The sequence below is a fragment of the Seriola lalandi genome, unplaced genomic scaffold (assembly GCF_002814215.2).
Source record: "Seriola lalandi dorsalis isolate HSWRI2012SDOR001 ecotype SW California unplaced genomic scaffold, Sedor1 jcf7180002054864, whole genome shotgun sequence".
NCBI lineage: Eukaryota > Metazoa > Chordata > Actinopteri > Carangiformes > Carangidae > Seriola > Seriola lalandi.
The window spans coordinates 2,002,137-2,022,133 of NW_019525417.1; the positions used below are offsets into that span (position 1 = coordinate 2,002,137).

Below are 19,997 nucleotides of genomic sequence, written 5' to 3' on the forward strand. Positions count from 1 at the left end.
ATAGTCAAAAAGAAAAAATGGTTGGAAAATGCTGTAAGAGAAGAAAATGTCTACTATATTAGCACAGGTTAAAATCATCCTACAGGAATATTATACAAGTTCTAATCCATTTCAACTAGGTGTTTTGAACAAAACTCGCAGAGATGAGAGTGGTCATAAGGGCTTTAATGTAGAACAATAACCAAGAGTGGCATTCATGGCTGCAAGAGGATATAGAAATGGATGGACTGAGTGTGTATTCTGAGGAAAAGTACAAATCCACAAAGGAATGCAGCCCATTAACATGGTTCCTTCAGAGAACCTGAAGGGCAGGACTGAATCTGGGCCTTCGCTTCTCATATGAGACTAAAACTAATGGTGCGTGTTCAGGCAGCCCTCGTGTGCACATAACATCAAACATTTCTAAATCTATTAATAGGATGTTGCCCTGAAACAGCCAGCAAAGTGTAAATACCACTGGGAAACTGACACAAATTCCATGGTTACAGAACAATTTCATATGAGAACATCAAGAACAACCTGCAAATTATGTGCCAGGTTGATAGTAAATACAGTATATCAGTTTAAGTTCAATATCCATGAACGCCCTGTGCTTCACATCAGCAACAAACTGTGGTGTTTTTGTGCCTGGCTTTCAGATTTAACTTTGCTTTTTCATTGGCCTTATTTGACTTCTGACTACAAAGCTACGATACGATACCAGGCAAGTATTCAAGACCCCTCTTACGCCTTCAAAACGAGACCTAATTTGCCCCTTGAAACCTCACAAAGGTCCGTAGTGTTTGTTGACTGAAGATCTGTTCAGATCGCTTCCAACAAAAGACCTGTAGCTTTCGAACTGCATTGCACCCAGTGAAAGTATTTGATGATGGATATGATTCATTTATTGTCAAAGTGTTGGACTGAGTAATGGAGACCAAATCCAACTCTCTCCTGTATCAATGAGATGGAAATTGATGAGGCTTGAGGATTGTTAGGAGGCTACAACAAGAAGGATCAATTTAAGGAAATCCTCGTGTTAGCTAAGATGATTGGTCTGTTGGTGATTAAGAGTAAAAATTTGTTTTTTATCTAATGTCAAAGGTTGATGGAAAATGTGCTTTTTCCAGTTGATTTTGGTTTGGTTCGGTTTTTAGCAGCAGTTTTGTCTGATCGTTCTGCTCGTCTCACACTGAGGTCTCCTCCTACACACTTGAGAGTGTCTCAAGAGCAGACTGGGTTTGAACTGAGTTGAAGGCTCCCTCACTCAACCCTGTCAAAGGAAGCACGTCAATGTATTTCAGATCCACTCACTGACACCACAGCAGTAGCACCATAATCTCAATTGTTTGTTTTATTAGAGAGACAAATGTGTTTTCTCTTTACTGTGTATAAATCTAACTAAGCTCTAACTTACTGGGTGGGGTGGAGGTTTAACCACTTTGACCTTTATACAAACTCTATATCATAAAGAATGTATATGTGTTGAAATATTCAGACTTCAAGAATTAAAAAAAAAAAAAGAAAAAGCATTTCCCTTAGCTTCACTGGCAAAACTTTTAATGAACCACTTGGTCACTCTTTGAAGTACTGCTCTTTTAGATTGCTCCATGTGCCCTCATCTGCTGATATATATTCAACTCTTCTCCCTGACATCTGAATTTCAACCTTTCCAAGACATTGTGCTAAAGTAGCAGATGGCCCACAGATGTCGAGCAGAGAATATGGAGGGAGAATGAATAATACGTTTCGGCCTAATCAACATAGTGGGGATCGCCACCTGAGAAATCCAAGGTGAATCTTAAGGGCATCTTAATTTTCTCAAATGACTCAGAATGAAAGTGTCATAAGTCTTTCCCTGCTCCGAGAGCGACATCCTCATCATTAATGGATAATGGATTCGTTTGAACGTATATTATTTCAGAGCACTGACGTCTGTGTGTCAGAGTGTGTCCCGGGGGGGGGGGGGGGGGGGGGGGGATACAGCTCTGCAGTCGTTCACCGGGGCAGTGAAACAACAAAGCTAGGCTGAAACCTGACAAAACTCATCACACTGGCTGCCAGACTGGATCTCACAGTGCACGATAAGTTGTCAAACCACTGTCTCTCAGTCTGAAGCAAACTACCCCAAACATTTATATAGGCAACGTATGGATGGCTGTAACTTTTTTTATATCAAAAACAGAAATAATTCCAGGGCCATTTTTATAAAAAATACAAGCCAACATGATAGCTCTCTTTATTTGTGGTAAGTAGGAGATAAAAGCCACAGTAAGACAGCTCAGTATTTATGTCAACATTCATTACTGCCAGCACTTTATAGGACCAGCTGTCTCATTCACCAAGCATTCAAGTGAGATGAGGGGTTGGATGGGAAAACAACTAATGAGTGTCACACTGGGTCCACTACAGCAGCTGGCAAGACAAGTGAAGGGTAGTTCTAGTTCTTCATACATAATGAGCACAATACACTAACTGATCCTGAGTGTCTGTAAGTGCAAACTAAGGGGAGAACATCAGCGCAGACAGAGGTACAAATAAACTCTGCTTCAGTTTTCCTCTTCGGGGAATTTGGTGAATCGTGACTGAGCACGTACGGAAATGGTTCTTTAAGTTCCTCTCTAGGCATGATGTAAACTATATAAAAAAATACTCTCTGATTCATATTTTGTTTAACATGGTTTTCCCACACAAAAAAAGGTGGAAAAAAAACTGTAACTGTATCTACGCTTACTTCCTCATTTTGGATCAGGTCTAATGTTCCGCCTACCACCACCACCACTTTTACCACGGTTTACTGATGAAGCAGCAGTGTGGTTAGTGGAGGAAACATCGAAGAGACTCAGCCACATGTTTGAGCCTCATTCAGACCCAGATTCAGGAATTTCTTGAGGAGTCTGTTGTGCACCAAAATCTGCACCTAGAAGACTATGGCTGACACAGTGTTAGCCATTGTGCTTATGTAATCTCTTGCTTTCTGTAGTGGCAAGGTTTCGGGTGTATCCCCCCTGTACCATGAATACTAGCACAAAAATGATGTTGAGTCAGGCAGTTGAATCAACACCTGCCTGACAGTCTCATCTAATACCAAACAGAGGTAGTGTATTATGTGCTACAGGGATGTCGTATTAAACCCAATTACAGAATCCCTTGAGAAAAGTCATTGTGGCTTTTCTTGTTCTGTGTAATGGCAAATTCCCATGTACATTGTGAATTCTTCCATTTCCTGCAATGAGGTGACAGTGGCAGACAGTGATTTAAAGGGACTGGAGGAAGGAGAAAGACTGTATAAGGTTTAGAGGGTAATAAAAGAAAGTGAGAACCAAGAGCCAGACAAAGAAAAAGGAGAAGAAAGCTCTAAAAGTGGGAGCATTGTACCTTCAGCCAGGCAGTAAATAGATCTGTCATATATAGTATGTCATATCCTGGGATGTTTGAACCAAGCCAGAAAAGGTGGAGGAGCAAAAATGAAAAATTGCAGTCCTTCCTCCTAATTAATAAGTCTAGACAAGCCAGACCATGAGGGCCAATTTGGCCCATGGACCTCTATTTGCCGACTCCGGCTTTAGAGTGAATACTAAATAAAGTAATGGATTACTTCATAATGTACACCTCAAGATGAACCTTGATAATTTTTTTTAATTTAAATTTTTTTTTAATATCGCACTTCCAGATCATTTCAAAATGTAAAATTGTTTCTGCTGCCAAATCAAGAGATGAAAATTATTGATTGATAAATATAATTCATCATTTTCTGGTCAAACAGTTTCATGCTGTTTGTTACAGATATTTCTTTCTGTATTCTGAACTCACTTACAATGAAAGTAAAGTGATTATATTGTCCTCTCTTAATCCTCTTTGTTTCTCATCACTGTTTTAGCTGCAGTACTTTGGCCCATGTCGGAATGCTGTAGAATGATGACTCAGTTTTTCGTAGAAAGGTCCTTTATTCTTACACATTTGGATCCAACCCTGTGAACTGAAGCTGAGCCATAGCAGCATCACCATTGTTATGTGCACCAGCTAAAAGTGAGTCCGCTTCGTTTAATCTGAAAGCCTTTGTGAAGCCCAAAGTTTTCTGGCCGAATCCACCATTCTCAATTCATCCTATCGGTCCAGGACCACTACACTGCCGTGATACATGTTATTATTATGAGCACATGTGAGGCAACTCACCTTCCAAGTACTTTGATGATAAAGGAGACGGACAGTGCTCCGAGAAGGCCTCCAATAGCAAATATGGACACTGTGATGGACCAGAGGAGGGTGGCTGTCTCTGCTCCGATGGGCTCCCCATATCTCTCAAGCCATGTCTTATTGTAGAAAGCTTTAATGTACTGCAATACAAGAGAGGCATGGGGGACAGGCACGTTTCAAATGTATCATGTTTTTGAGAGTTAAACACTTACATGTTTTGCATTTTCCGTTAAACTTTAAATTCAAATGTAAAAGTAACTATGAAAATTCAAAACCTCAAAACCTGTTATGTAAATAATAATATACTAATACATATGTATAAGTGTATCACATTTATGACCCAAACTAATCTAAATTATTTGCCTAGTTGTAGGCTAACTATTAAAAAGAAAGAAAAGTGAGGAACTCGTTTACTACAGAAATGCAGCATGATTTACCAATTTATAATGTTTGTTTTAATGTGTTAATGCACTGGGGACATACAGCAATCCCTCTGCCTGTGAAAATGTACACAGCTCAAAATGTACTCTAATGATTCAAAAACATTAAAGAAAATATGAAATAAATCATTATCAAATCATGTTGCAGTATCATTGTTACAGTGCATTTGGAAATTTTTCAGACCTCTTCACTTCTTTTGGCCCTGATTGAAGCCTCATGTCCGTGAAAACAGCACATGAAGGATTCTCAGACTGTGAGAAACAAGAATCACTGGATTGAACCCTCGAAACCTAGACTGAACTGCTTGGCCTCAATTCTAAACATCATGTCTGGAGGAAACTAGAGATGGAGGTGAGTGACTGCACTAAGAAAATGAATTGATTGAAGCACATGCTACAATGAGTCAATGAATAGAGTGTTTGAAATTACCAACAAGTGTCTCAAAGCACTCAAGATTTGATTGAGGTGTCCTTATGGATGAGTGTGTCAGTTCAAAAGCATTCACAATAAAAGACCTTGTAGTTTTTTTTTTGTTGTTGTTTTCTTTTGTTTTCTTTTTTTTAGTCTTGCATTTTTCATTTGAGACTTGCTGTCTTATCTTTGCTGGCAGCTCAGTTATGAAATGAAAATATAAAAGTAGTCATAATAGGCTGATGCACAGTGGTGACTATGTTTGACATACTCCTGATAGAGCTGAAAACAGACCTGAAAGAAGAGCTGGCACTTGTAGCAAAGTAATTTTCTTTGTCTACTATGAATCAGGAGTGATACGGCTGTCCTTGAACACAACAGGCAGAATAGTTGCGAGTGCCGAGTTTGTTTTGCATCATACTGAAAAGTGAACGTTCATGTCACACTGATGTGACTACAGTGCTCTGAAAAGACTATACCTCATTCCTTTTTTGGGGAGAAACAAAAGAGGGGGTCATAGGTCCCACTGGTTTCTAAAGGTTTTTCATCACCCACCCTATTCTCATTACAGCTCAGCCATCTCACACCAAGGATCTGACGTCATCACTCCCCACAAACACACACCAAGCTCAGTTAGTAATATGTTCACCTAACATTTCCTCCACATCTACAAATATTCACTCTTGACCTCTACTGCCATCATTTCTTCTAAACAAATAAACAATACAAAACCAGTTTACTCAGACAAATCAGGTTAAGCAGGAAATTGGTTTAAATGTACTTATATGCCCTGTCGTAACCTGTTATAGATCCACTGCTACTTAATAATCACATTTTCTTACCCTTCTCAGGCCTTACTTTGAATGGAAGATTTAAAATGCTGAAATGAATGCAAGAAAGAAATACACTGAATTACAGTATGCATGCCTGCTTTTTGTATTTTACTGCCTTAATTGAAAGAAAAACATGTTGATTGTACAATCATTTATCTTTTTGTCTTGAAAAAATAAATGAATTGTTTTTCATTGTGACATCAAATCTAACTATCCATAACCTAACGCAAACACATTAATGAACCTTATTTATGAACTACAAGCAAGACAAAAATGTGTTTGTCTTCTTGGGCTCTAACTCACGCCACTCCCTCAGCCATACAGATCATTCACTGGTTGAACTGACCAGAGATCAGCTGAACGCTACAGCAGCTGAGGACGTCTGTTTTCGTGTGTGTAAGAATCACCTGAAGCATTGAACTTAACTTTAGCTGCCGTTATCACCAGGACAGAGGACAGTGGCTGTATTAAGAAAATCAGACAGTGAGAGGCCATTTCCACAGACTGCTTAGTGATATAGTGACAGGAGTCGTAAATATTATGTATGTGCCTCAGATGCATTTACACCTTTTAAACATCTGGCTAGAGTGAGTCTCAAACCGCCTACAGAGATTTGAACAATCAGATTTAAATCCACCTTAAATCTGCTTGGATGCATTTAGCATGAATTAAAGACTTAGCGTTTTTGAGAATGGATAGCTATCTGATCCACCCGGGACGCACAAAGAGACTAGGTGTGAATGCAGTCTTTCAATACCAAGCTGTATCTCTTCTTTGTAATGATCTTTTCTTTCCATCCCACTGCACTGCTGTCACAGCGATACTTTCTCTGTATGAAGTCAGGCACATGTGAGAAAGCTGATTAGAAACCTGGTTAAGGCCAAGAAAATGGCTTTGCCAAAGAGAAGACCAGCCAGGTTAATCGGATTTCTGTAATCCCCAACCCCGATTACGGACACCAGGTTTCTCATTTGCATGACATTAGAGAAACCAGACCACTGACCAAAACCAAGCGCAACCCCTGTACTTAGTGTAACTAGTGGCACTTAATGGCTCAATGTGTAAGTGTCTGCTTTTTCTGTGATGTGGCATTTTTCTGTCATTCATTTACATCTGAGAATGGGTTGGGAGTTTACAGTCAGTTCCTTAATGAACTTTACATTCTGCAGCAGTTGGCAAACATAAAAGGAAAGCGGCTCGTTGCTTTATTTTATACGAATTTTGTAAAAACGGGAGGAGTCGCGGTGGACCCCTGCAGCGGTGGAGAGGCGTCAGTGCCATCTTAATGATCAGCTCGTGTTCCTGGTGAGCAGAAGCTATGAAGGAGGATAAACAACAAGCAACAGCTCAACATACACAGGCTGGAGAATTATCTGCATCAGCAGACGCACAGAAGGGGGAACGGGAACTTGACAGGACAAGGACACTACTGCATTAATAAGAAATAACTCGCAATTCCTTCGCTGTAGATTAGGGAATTAGTGAATTTTGTGCAAACAATTTGTAGAAAAGAGAAAAAACAAGCTTAAGCTTGACCATTTAAAAGGTACCATGCATGATGCTTCTTAAAACTTTATGCTTGATTGCATTCTGTGTCAAAGTTTAAGTCCTAAACTTCCTTATCCCCATGTATTGATAGCACATAGAACAAATTAATGCTGGTTTTCTGATGGTATGACCAGGTGGGATGGTGCAGTGCAAGATTCACCTCTTTAAGCACAAATAATACCTGCCTGTTTTAGTGTCTAATAAAACCTCGCGTGAAAAGAAGATCATCAGAGTATGCAGAGCTAAGATTTTTATTAAAAACCCAACAGCGCTGGTGATTGAGGTATCAGGCAGGTTGAGCAATTACAGTTTTGTGAAGCTCTACCTGTTAATTCTGTAAGAAGGTTGTTACTGAGAAATTTGGGGGACATCTGAGAGGTCACCCACATTCAGTGTTTAGACACAGTGATCCCCTAAACCAGTTGGGCACTGCTACAGCATGTGCAACGGAACAGAAATGATTGTGTTTTTGCTAAATTAAGAGTTGATCATTGGCCCCTTATCAGAAATAATATAAGAAAAGGGACATTCTTAGTGATGATGCTGAGGACATATAGCACTGAGGTGCTACTCATGTATTGGTTCTTTATGATTCTGATTCTTAATAGATGGCAACTTTTATGAATATGTCATTCACCCGGTGCTGGTGATGGGTTGAGGACAAATAGTATATGATGGGCTGTACAGTAATGAGAGAATGTGTGGTTCTCTCCTCCTTACTGTAAATAGTGGCACAGCATTGGAGCAAATCAGTAGTGATCCTGGAGATCTCACAATTACCAATTACACTCACAGGTCAGAGACGCCAGGTTTCCTCTCTTTCCCTTTCATCAATGCCTTTCCCACCGAATTCCCCTCAGCAATTATGACTAACAATCTGTTGTCTAGTTTGCTCAACTCGTACACACGAGCCCTAATCAAAAGAATTGTTCTCTCACAGTTCAAGTGAAGGAACTGTAAAGTTTTTTTTCTTTTTTTTGCATCAGTGTGTCTAATCCAGCACATGAAGGCAGCTGACATGATAACAAGTTGTAAGCCAAGGATGTTTCACACATAATCCGCTCTCAGTGCAGCAGATGATGTTACTGTGAGAACAAGCAACAAATAGAGCGTGGCAATAGCTCAAACATGACATGACACCATTTCTACCTCAGTGAATCAGTAAATTGTTCCAGTGTCACATATTTAGGAAGAATCATACAGTGACTTTTTCCCTGAAAACCTATTGTCCGTCATTTGAGGCTGTGAGAGCCTAACACTGTGACCTCCCTACCACTCTTGGTCCACTCTTATTCCAGTATGAGTCAAATTGGGTTGAAAATGTGGGGACGTCCTGTAGGGGTATTCTAAGACACATACGACATAGCAATGACTCCTGTGTGAGCCTGTGCAGGAACCATTTCACTGCTTCAATCAGCTTCTTACTGTGAGTGATGAACATAACATTTTCTGAAAGTTAGAACAGCTTTGGTTATTTTGTAGATTTTTTCCAGATTTTTCTTGTTTTCACTGTTTGAATTGGTCGGGGTTCAGTCGGAAAAAGGTGATGCCACTCATCTCTGTGCAGCAATCAGTTCTGAGCAACATTTCAGACAAAATGTACATCATTAAAGGTTGTATAAAGGTAGATTTCCATGCCTTTTTTGATTACAAAGCAGGTCTAGGTTCTATATTAATACTGTGAAAGTATCAAAGTGCTCAGTCCACAGATAAATGCACACAGCCTGTATTCAGAAACTGTGCCTTAAAACGAGTCTTCAGGATTTCCATAACTTTTTGCAAAGCAGTCACCGCCCTCAGCCATGCCACAAGCCCAGTGGAGAGGCTCAGACCCTCTCTTCTGATTGGCTCACTGACCTTTTGAAGCCTGGGAGACGAGATGTAAAGCTATATTAAGATGGTTTATAAAACCAAAAATATATCTTCTTATGGATATCAGAACTTCAAATAAAAAGTAATAAAAAGTGTAAAATATGGGACCTTTAATACATTATCACACTACTAGTGATAAACAAGCAAACTTTGGTATCACTCTAATACACAGTTTGCAGTTTCTGATCTCCCTGATCCATATTTATTAATTTCCTGCATCAAAGACCTCAGACATCACATCATTTTTAAGGAGCGTTTTGCTGAATGGGAAAGTAATGTGACAGTAGATGTTTTTTTCTAAACTTTATCTTTGATTGTTGCACATTGAGTAATGAGGATGATACTCTAGAGAAATACTTCTGTCTTAAATGTTTGAAGAAAAGTTAAACACATCACATCATAATATTTATACTTAACATTTACTTTTTTAATTTAAAAAGAAATTATTGTTTGTTTTTACACAAAATGATTTTTCATGGAAGCTGACATCTACTTTCTGTATTTCCAGCATCATCACCTTTACTTGTATTGGCAACTGCAGAGCTAAGAGTTATAATGCTTGAATACTAATTAAATGACCTGTGGGAGCATCTAATTACCTCTAAACAAACAGAGGGCCAGAATGAGAAGTGTGACCTCTGAAATTGCTGTTCCTCATCCAAAAGTGGTGTCAGGCTTTTTAAAATTGCAATTTCAGTTTCACCAGTCAAAGATGATTTTCAGACTAGACTAGTCCAAGCAATATCAAATACATATAATTGTCTTCCCGCTGAGGTCTTTCTTTTCTTTTTGCTGACAGGAAGCCTTGTATTAACAACATCCACCCAGTAAACCCACAGTCACTTTAATTACATTTACCTCCATCTGAGACTAAAGATAAGGTCACAGTAAAAAATGAGAAAGTTAATCAAACTCCAGCAGCTACAGTATTTGCACAAAAAAAAAAACTTTTGGAAGTGATTATGATATCACTTTTGAGATTAAAAGTTCCCGTCTGTGTTTGTATGCATGTAGGATGAAAGTATTATTGAACAACAAAGTGTTAGAATTATTGATCCACGTCCAATTATAGAATATGAACAGAACTTTCAGATCTGTCTGTCAGGTTAGTTGTTCTTCTATGTTTTTAACAATGTGGAGGGCAAACAGAAGATTGCGCAAAAACACTGTGCCCTGTCAAATAACAGATCACTTTGTGGTGTTGAATAAGGTCTGTACTGGGGTTTGGCCAAGCAGCAACCTCCGGAGCTGTAAACCGAAGCCAACACATAAGTGCTAAAAAGCAGTTCTTCGAATGGCCACTTGAGGCTTGCTCCAAAAGCGAGTTAATCCCCATAGATGTTTTGGTCATGTTTTGGTCTGTGTAGCTAATTTCCCCCTTCATGACAATTGTACAGGGGGTGACTTTTTATATAACCCATTTAAATTTTATTAAGGCTTAAAGTTGGACATAATTGAGGGTGTGCCGCTTTGAGTCACAGGTGGGTGAGCACATGCACGAGGTCTCGGCTCCACATGCATCCCACCTCTTTGCCTATTTTTCGATTAGCCGGGAGTTAGGCAAAGTCAAGGAGTGCCAATATGGCGACAGCAAAGCTGCCCACTCTGAGCTCCAAAAGCGCTCTACAGAAACCTATGGGTGACATCAGGGAGGCTACGCCCATCTTTATTTACAGTCTATGGTTTTAACACAACTATGACGTTTCCTACAAACTCTGATTGTGTTCATTTTGGACAATCAGTTGAATATGGGGGATGAATCAGTCTCTGTCAGCACTAAATTCATAACTTTATTTAAACCTGCTTCTGAAACACCATCTAAGTGAATGTTTATTGATTTCCTTTAGTGCTAACCAGCAAAATGTGGGAAATCAGTGGTAGTTCCCCACAAGAAGCCTCACAAGACAGCCCAACAGTGTGACTCACCAGAGCAGGAGCGTTGACCACAGAGAGGTTGTAGCCGTAAAGGAAAGATGACCCCAGGGAGCCGAAGAAGGCTGCACTCAACAGACAGGCTGTGACTGGCTGCTATTGAGAGAGAACAGAACACACAGGTTCATACCGGTCACACAAACAGAGATATGTTAGAGGCCTTGTCAGCGGCAGTCACATTACTGTTGATCAACATCAAGGTCAGACCCAAACCGAGGGAATTCAGCAGAGGACATTTCATATAGGTCCAGGAATCTAGGCCAGGAAACTGGGTTATTCCCTTCACTTTGCCCCTTTGTCTATCACTACTTAAACAGCAAACACTGACAAGACAGTGGAAAGTTTATGATGGCGTGTGCTTGCTCTGTTTGACATGTGGGGAGAGCAGGAGCAAAGACAGACCAAAGGTGGAAAATGATAAAGGCAACTCTTACACAAGGTCTTGTAGTAGAGCATGAACAGTGTACCAAAAATGTACAGTATACTAAGTGCCATTAAAATTTGTATGCTACTAAAGGAACAGATATATCAAAAGAGTGAATGGAATTGCAAACACATAGGTCTATTATTAGATTAAAGGGATGCTGTGAATAGGTAGCTCAGGTACTAAAATAAATCATAACAAGACTAAAATGCCAAACCTCAGTAGCAGTTAATTAAGCCCCATAGTACATAAGAGCAATGCAGAACAAAAAGCTTTCAACACTTTGATTTATGATAAAATAGCTGAAAAACTAATGATATTCCCATCAGCCTCAGGTTTACTATGTATTTTGTGTTTGTTAGTTCATGTTAGCATGAAGTAACACGCAACACGCACAGTGGTAAACATTCCACCCATTTAAAATCAGTATTTTATCATTGTCATTGTGAACATTTTAGCAACGTTAGCATTTAGCTCAAACCACCACTGTAACTAAGTACAGCCTCAAGAGATGCGAGCATGGCTGTAGAGTCCATCTTGTTTTATCTGAATCATGATAAAAATTCAAAATGATGATTGATCGTGCTCCCATAACTTGTAAATATTATATCAATATCTTGTACCAAGTGATGAGGTTGTATTTCAAAGGGGATTTGCAGTATCTGGACTGCAATGATAAACCACCTCCTTGAAACTGATTTGAGCCAAGTCTAGAAGCAATTAACACTCAAACACTGCTAAGTGAAGAAACAAATATCTTTTGTATGCACAGCATCAAGCTAAACCTTACACCAACAGACCACAGGTCAGAGCAATGACCTGAAGGCATGGCTACTTGACATCCAGACATAACAGGGTTAGTGTTAGAAGTAGGGGAGAAAGGATGGTGGACTGGAGTTAAGGCTACAGGAAAAGGTGAAGGCATTGTTAAGTCTTGGAGCTCATAATGTTGAGCTGCTAAAATGTAGTGAAGTGAAGCACAAGAAGGTACCGTTCATTCAAAGTGTCACCCTCTCCACCAAAATATGTGATCATTTGATGCTAAGCAGATCTGAATGTAAAGCTGGAAAAACATGGCTAAAAACATGGTAAGCTGTTGTATCAGTGTGCATGTATTTATTTTTAACAGTTCGTAAAGTTGGAAGCAACCCACTAAAAGTAAGCGCCTAGGAAGTAGGGCTATGTGGGAGTTGTGGTAAATCTGCCCATATATATTTATTTCATGCCAATAGCTCACTGATAATAATAGGCTTGTACTATGTGTCCCAGTAGAGCTCTGCCCCAGTAAAGTCCTTCTTTCTCATTCGCATATGTTACCATATAAACAGGCTTAGGCAGCAGCATCTCCTTTACCACACTTGTTTTGCATTATAATGGACTCCCAATACTCAGTTCAAGCATGATCTTACAGAAGTTAGACGAAGACACGATCATGTGCATCAGGTGGCTAGAACCCAAACATAAATAATAAATGCAGAGGCATTTTTGCTCTGCAGGACCCAGCCCTTCATAGATATGGGTTGATAGATAACAGCCACTTCACTTCACCTCACTTCACAAAGCGTTTGTATGGTACGACAACATCAATCTTTTGCCTGTTTAAGATATAGCACCAGAAGAGCAGCCAGGGAACCTCTCCTGTCTTTTGAAGGACACGTGGTAATAACACAACAACACTGATGTGGAACTCTGTACAAACTGACAGCTTAACAAAGTACACTGTAGAGGTGGCACATAGTACAATAACAATAAGACAGTAAGAGCTGACTTTAAATTAGACACTACACAACTCCCGTTAATAATTTGATTCATGCACACAATACTCTTCCTGGCCTCTAACCTAAATATTATTTAATCCTTAATGACAGACATACACTGTCCATTGGTGACATTTTGAGACTATAAAGAGAACATTTTTAATTTCCTGTTTGGTTTTTGTACAATTTGCCTAAAATTATATCACATGTGCAGTTTAGCTTAATAATTCACATGTACAGGACAAAGAGTTGTCAAAATACATATTTTGTTCCCTTTAAAGTTTATGAATCCATGCACATGGACTGCTTCACCAGTGTGCTCTCCCACATGCTCTGTCATTTTGCAATCTCTGCACACAGTTAAGAAATCCCTGCACATGGATCTTCACATGTTTTTTTTTCTCATAGCATGTGACCCTTGGTCATCTCCATACCAGTTAAGAGGTTTAAGATTTAAGAAGGAAAAAGTCACTTTTCTTGACACTAAAAGAAAAGGATGAAATAGTTTCTTTTGTTTCAATTAGTGGTGCCAAATGGATATGACACACGGGTTGTGGTCAGGGTTGCTATGCCTTCTATAAATGCTTTATTACTACCTGAACAAATAATACATATTCTCAAGTTTAGAAAGAGGTAATTAAATAAGAGCTTAAATTCTGCTCTTAAATTCTCAAATCTCAGTAAATAATTTGTTGGAAGCAACCAGCTGCACAAATAGATACTGTTTTATGACTAATAATGATGCTGTGAATTATTCTACCATTGTCAATTACAAACTGAGACAACTTTGATTATCCGTAATTATAGTAATTATAGTAAAATATGTATATAAATGTGATTTCAAAACTCACAATAAAAATTGTATTTTCTTTTACTTTACCTCCTATCACTTGATAAAATATATTTTATACAACTGTGTTTTACTGTCCCATTTATCTTCCTATGGCTATTTGCTGTATGTCTTCATGGATTGGATTTTTTCAAACCATTTTCCTAGTAAGACATCTCACTTTCTTTGAGTTTATAGGGAAACTAGAAGACAAATGTCTGCTGCATACAGTGGTTAGCTCATGAGATATAAAAATACGATCAGATTTTAGACAAGCTCTCATTTTTATATAGGCAAAATTGAAAAAAATAAGGAAATGTTGTGTAGGGAAAATGTAAAATAGATACATAATTTATGTTTATAAAAAGAAAACAACAAAAACAAAAACAACCAGCATAAGATAAAAGGCACAACAAATCCATGTTTAATTTATTAACTGTTTGGGATAAAAAAGAAAATTTATGCAATCAATTTACCAGTAAATTATTTAGCTTACTATATTATTTATTCATGTCTCCACTTATACTTTTCATTTTTCAGATAACATATTCGTGACATTTGTCACCTTCGAGTAACATTTAGAGAGAGGAAATATATCGCACATATATTTCTTACATGACACTCCTACTGATGTAGGCAAGTAGGAATACAGGTATGATTATAGGTTTATAGGCATGAATATACACCTGTTTAATAAATACATAGATTTAAATGGAAATGTTAATGTACAGTGCATTGAGAAGGTCTTCAGACCCACTCATTTTTTTCACATTTTGTTATGTTGCAGCCTTATGCTAAAATAAAAAGCAAAATAACTTTCCTCCTCATCAGTCAACCCTCAATACCCCATAATGACAGTGAAAGCTAAAACACATGAAAACTGAATTTTACAAATCTTTGCAAATAAATGTGTAAATGTATTAAGTGTGGTTATTACAAACGTTTTGCTTTTACATTTAGGAATTATGGTCACTTTTATGCTCTCTGGTGTAGAGACATCTCAAAGATGATCAAGAGAAATGGGAGGAACCTCAGCTAAATATCAAGTGCCACAGCAAAGGGTCTGAAAACTTATGTCAAAAAAATTCAGCTTTCACTTTGAGGTACTGAGTGTAGATTGATGAGGGATTTTTTTATCTTAGTATAAGACTGCAACAATATAAAATGCCCCTCTAGGCCTCTGCATCTCACGTCACTATAAACAAAGAGTAAAAATAACTACAAAAACAAAAATCAAGTTTCACTGAGGTCTTTTACAGTTTTGTTTCTTATTAGTTTTATTTCTTTATATTTGAATCCAAATTTGATGTGATTTTAGCACAGATTCAAACAGCTGAGAGGGCCTCTGTTTCAGCACCAGGTCAGCGCAGCAGCAGGACTTAATACAGCAAAGAAATAGCAAAGAAATCTGTGTCATGTGTAAATTACAAAGGTCATGCACATATTTACTGAAGTGCAGTGTCGTCACAAATACATCCTGTCTATATAGTACTATCATCTGATCAGGTTCATCTATGACATAAGAGGCAAATAACAATGACATGTCAGACAGTTGTGACTTACATAGTCAAACTGATCACATTGTTACACATCACAAAAAGCTATTGTCATTTGTTCAGCTGAAAAGACGAATGGCTGTTGTGTTGTCAGTGACTCCATCAAACTAACCTTTTTCTTCCCAGAGTCGGTCATCTTGTTGTCAACCGGACTGTCCTTCTGTGGTTTGTCCATCTTAAAGTTTCAGCAACCTTAAATGAGAAGATCATTACAGAAATGTAGTTCATACAGAATACCCATAATATGCCATGACACATTTCACAACAATAAGAGGGAAGTGAAAACTACTGCGTGAATCATCTGCTGAAACGACAGTGTCTCTAGGAGCTGGCACGCAATAGGGACACTAGCACAAGTAAAGACAGGATTACAGGGGCTCACAAGTTTAGGAAGTAAAAAAGTACACTTCAAGTGCCAAAGACAACACAGTCAAATCAGTTTGCAAACATGCACAATCTTTTAAGTGAAGTCTTACCAGCAGTATCTTTACTACACTTTGAAATATTGCATTTTTAAACAGTTTTTCAACAACAGAAACTAACACAATGATCTGGATTTGTACTGCACCACAGTATAGGATTCCACCATGGTGGCCAAGTGTAAAAGCAAATATAGCAAATAAAGACTACCACCTAGTGGTTATGAGAACAGTAACACTCAAAAACACTGGACTGGAGAAAAACTGTCGGAAATTGAAAGAATACTGGGTGTCTCAAAACAGATATGAATGTATACCATAGGCAGAGCTTCTACCAAACTCAGCTGGTGCAGGGCATTGAACTGTCACATGTATATCAAGCTACAAGTCAATTCTTAACACCCATACTTTTTATATGTTGGTTTTGGCTTTGATTGTAAACAAACAAGACAAGATCCAGAAGCAAGAATTTTCCATAGAACTGATAGGAGTCAGTGTCTCCTACTGCAGTACTGCTGATTCCTTCTCCTACCACACACATAATTACATTTAACAGCATTCAGTCTGCTTGCAATTTGTAAATGAGTCTCTTGACTGGATGACTCGAATGAAAACCAGCAGGACACCAGGAGTCCCGCCAAGCAGGATTAAAAATCACAGCTGTGGAGTGAATTCATAATAAGACACGAGACAGATCAAAAAGTTCTATTCTAACCCTCCCTTTCTTCAATTATTTGAGTAAACCACTACTTTGGTTTTAAGTAAAAACCTTCTTTCTCTGTCTGTTTTCTACTGGTCCAATCAAATAAAGGCCTAATCTAGCCAAAAAATACTAATCACTATTACAGCTCTATGGACAAATTTAATATTTAAATAATTTAATAGCATGAAAGTTCATCCTTAACTTTGAAAACTCAAATCACTACAGAGGGGAACTCTCTGGCTCCAATTCTTTAAATCTGTTTTTAGTCACATTTAAGATTGTATACAACTGTACCACAGACACTGGTGCAATAAAAATCCTATACTGTAACTATTTTATGAGCAATGAGACTAAATACATGATTAGCCTAAAAAAATTGGTTGTGCTTCAAAGTCACTGTATTTGTATTCACTACCTGCAGCAGAAAAAAAAAAGATGCTGATTCATGTCAGAGGAGTGAGCTGTACTGAGCTTGTTTGTCTAACATGCAGAGCTGAGTTCACTGATTGTCAGGAAGCCTGGATATTGACTTTAGGATACCTCCCTCTCATGTCTGTGATCAGACCATGACCCTAATGTAGCTTTAAAGATCACCTCTAGATGCAAAGTCCCCATCCTCACACTGGGAATACACACAGTGTGACTTGTTTACTGTGCCAGACACTCTGAGGCTGGAGCAGAGAAACAAACACATAGAAACAAATTGATCTAAAGGCTATTTCAAAGTCATTTGTGGGTTGAGCTCAACAAATTATTGAATAATTGAATAATTTATTCCTCTCCGTGTAATTTATCATTCCGACAATAGTGAGTGTAGGACTCTGCACAACATAACTCTCAAATACTGTATCACTTCAGTATTTAGTCACCTCCTTAAAGGAATATGTCCTTGAAACATCTACTGTATCTAGCTTTTGAAAGCTGGCTTTGAAAAATCTGAAGCATGCTCTTTAGGGAGAATATAGTCTCCTTGGAGTCACAGCAAAAACAAAGCATCAAAATGTCTCAAACCAGCGCTGCAGAATAACCCAACTGTCCACATTTAAACCTTTTAAAGCCTCTTTAAGACTCAAGTTCAAGTTGTGCTTCAACAGCACAACCCATGGGATTTCCATGTCAACAGCATGGGTCATCCCACCAATAAAACTCCAAACACAAGACGGAAAATATCCGTCACTCACTAAAACTGATTTACAGATCTATCAAGACAACGAAAATGCATCAATACAACACTAGACACCAACTAAATCTTAGTTATTGCTCCTGTCTGATGATGGAGGCTGGTTACTTTAGTAATGTTAGTAAATACTGCAGTTAAAAAATGATTACCAAAAATTACATTTTTCCAACTATAACTCAAATCCTTCTTGTATGTGAACATACAAGGACTGAGACAAATGGTTGAAGTCATTATGATGATTTGATCATGGTTATTTTCTGATATTGTTATAGATCATGATATAAATACAAAATCACATACACAGTCAAGTAATCAAACTGATGTCCAAAGCAGTTCACTGCAGTCAGCAGCTTTGCACTGCAAGAGATCAAACTCTTATGCGATGCATATTGATTAATTACTGGACAATCGAAACTTGTAAAATGATAAAATCATATAACATGATGATACAATATAATCCCACTATGATATGAAAATATTACCCAGCCCCACGATATACTGAACCTCAGCTTTATGCTACCACAAATATCACACATGGTTGTAGGTACTAATTATAATTATTAACATTGATGAGCCATATATCACCTTATTACTGTATCTACTTCTGTCTAGTATTATCCTAAAGGTAAACAACATCCACTCATCCCATAGTTACACAATGCAGTCGTGTTGACAGTTAATTCACCATTATGCTCCAGTAACTCACACAAACATACATTTAAAAATGTTTTAAACAATCTTGCAAACAGCTTTCCATTACAACAGTCGAAAGAGGAAGAAGTGTCTGCACACTTTTAACAGCCAAGATATTTGCTTGGTACAATTCCAGCAAACCATGGAACAGAGGAGGAAGTTAAAAATAAAAGCCAAAATCTCCTCTGTCCACATTGTTTCCCAGACTGAGTGAGAAGTATCACTGCAGGGATACTCACCCACGCGCAGGCTGTGTATCCAGTGCTTACAGGAACGCTACTGACCCAGCGCTACCTAGACATGACTGTCATTGTAACACTGACAAATGATTAACTTTGATGAGTCCATCCCTCCTGCTCCCCATTTCTCTTTTTAATGTGATCATGCCAAACTGATGTCCGCTGCACTTTGTAGAAGAGAACAAATAGATAAAAAATGTGTGTGAAAAAAAACAACTACACGTGTATCAGCTGATAGCTCTGCTGAGAAAAACAAGGCAACACTTTAAGAGGCACCTGAGCAGTCGACTCAGCCATAATCACTATTTTATTTAACATCAGCAGTTACACTAATGAGGGCGTTATGGCAGCAGTTAATCAAATTAAATTCATTTGCAAAAACGCACTTGTCCTCACAGAGCATAGGGACGGTTGTAATATAAAAAGTAGCCCAGTGTGTTTAACCTCTCATCATGCTGCAGTGATGTACAGATGCACTCTAGGAGCCTCTGATATCGCTGTTGAGTGTTGTCACAGGTGCAATAAAGCACACTTCCCAACCACACCCAAGTGTTTCACTGGGTTATCGCACCAGAGGGGGCAGTTAAACATGAAACACCGAACGTAAGCATGGGGCCCACAGACTATTTGCTCATTGACAACTGCAATAAAGTTGAGTCACACAAGACAATTGCATCCCCAACATTAACAAAAGGAGAGAAAGACAGCATTACTCTGTCTGATCCTCTGCCATGAAGTTTCAGTCTGTCATGGCTTACTATAAAAATAAATATAGTTTTTATTCTATTTTATTTTCACTCAAAAGTGAATGGCGTCTATTTTCTCCCCTTTACTGAACAACATCAATTAGCAAGAAAACAATTATATGATAACTGCTTGACTGGTTAATGGAAAGAATGAAACCTCTTTCAAACACATTAGAGTAAATACAGTCCACAGAGAATTAGTCACAGGCCAGATGTGGCCCAAACTGTACTCTCCTGC

At 38.4% G+C, this 19,997-nt stretch overlaps 1 protein-coding gene across 5 annotated transcripts in view; it reads right to left on the reverse strand.

Annotated features, from left to right (window-relative positions):
- The window catches only part of slc2a9l2 (solute carrier family 2 member 9, like 2), a 105,794-nt gene that overhangs the window by 82,844 nt on the left and 2,953 nt on the right, over positions 1 to 19,997 (reverse strand). For 2 of the 5 annotated variants that reach the window (XM_087179751.1, XM_023427853.2), the window contains exons 3-5: positions 15,892 to 15,971; positions 11,208 to 11,309; positions 4,156 to 4,316 (exon numbers count right to left, since the gene is read on the reverse strand). In XM_087179751.1, coding sequence (XP_087035877.1) covers positions 4,156 to 4,316; positions 11,208 to 11,309; positions 15,892 to 15,954 — 326 coding nt within the window. In that variant the 5' untranslated portion in view covers positions 15,955 to 15,971. Of the gene's footprint in view, positions 1 to 4,155; positions 4,317 to 11,207; positions 11,310 to 15,891; positions 15,972 to 19,013; positions 19,130 to 19,997 lie in introns of those variants that run through there. The other 3 variants (XM_087179753.1, XM_023427852.2, XM_087179752.1) reach the window with 3 other exon arrangements.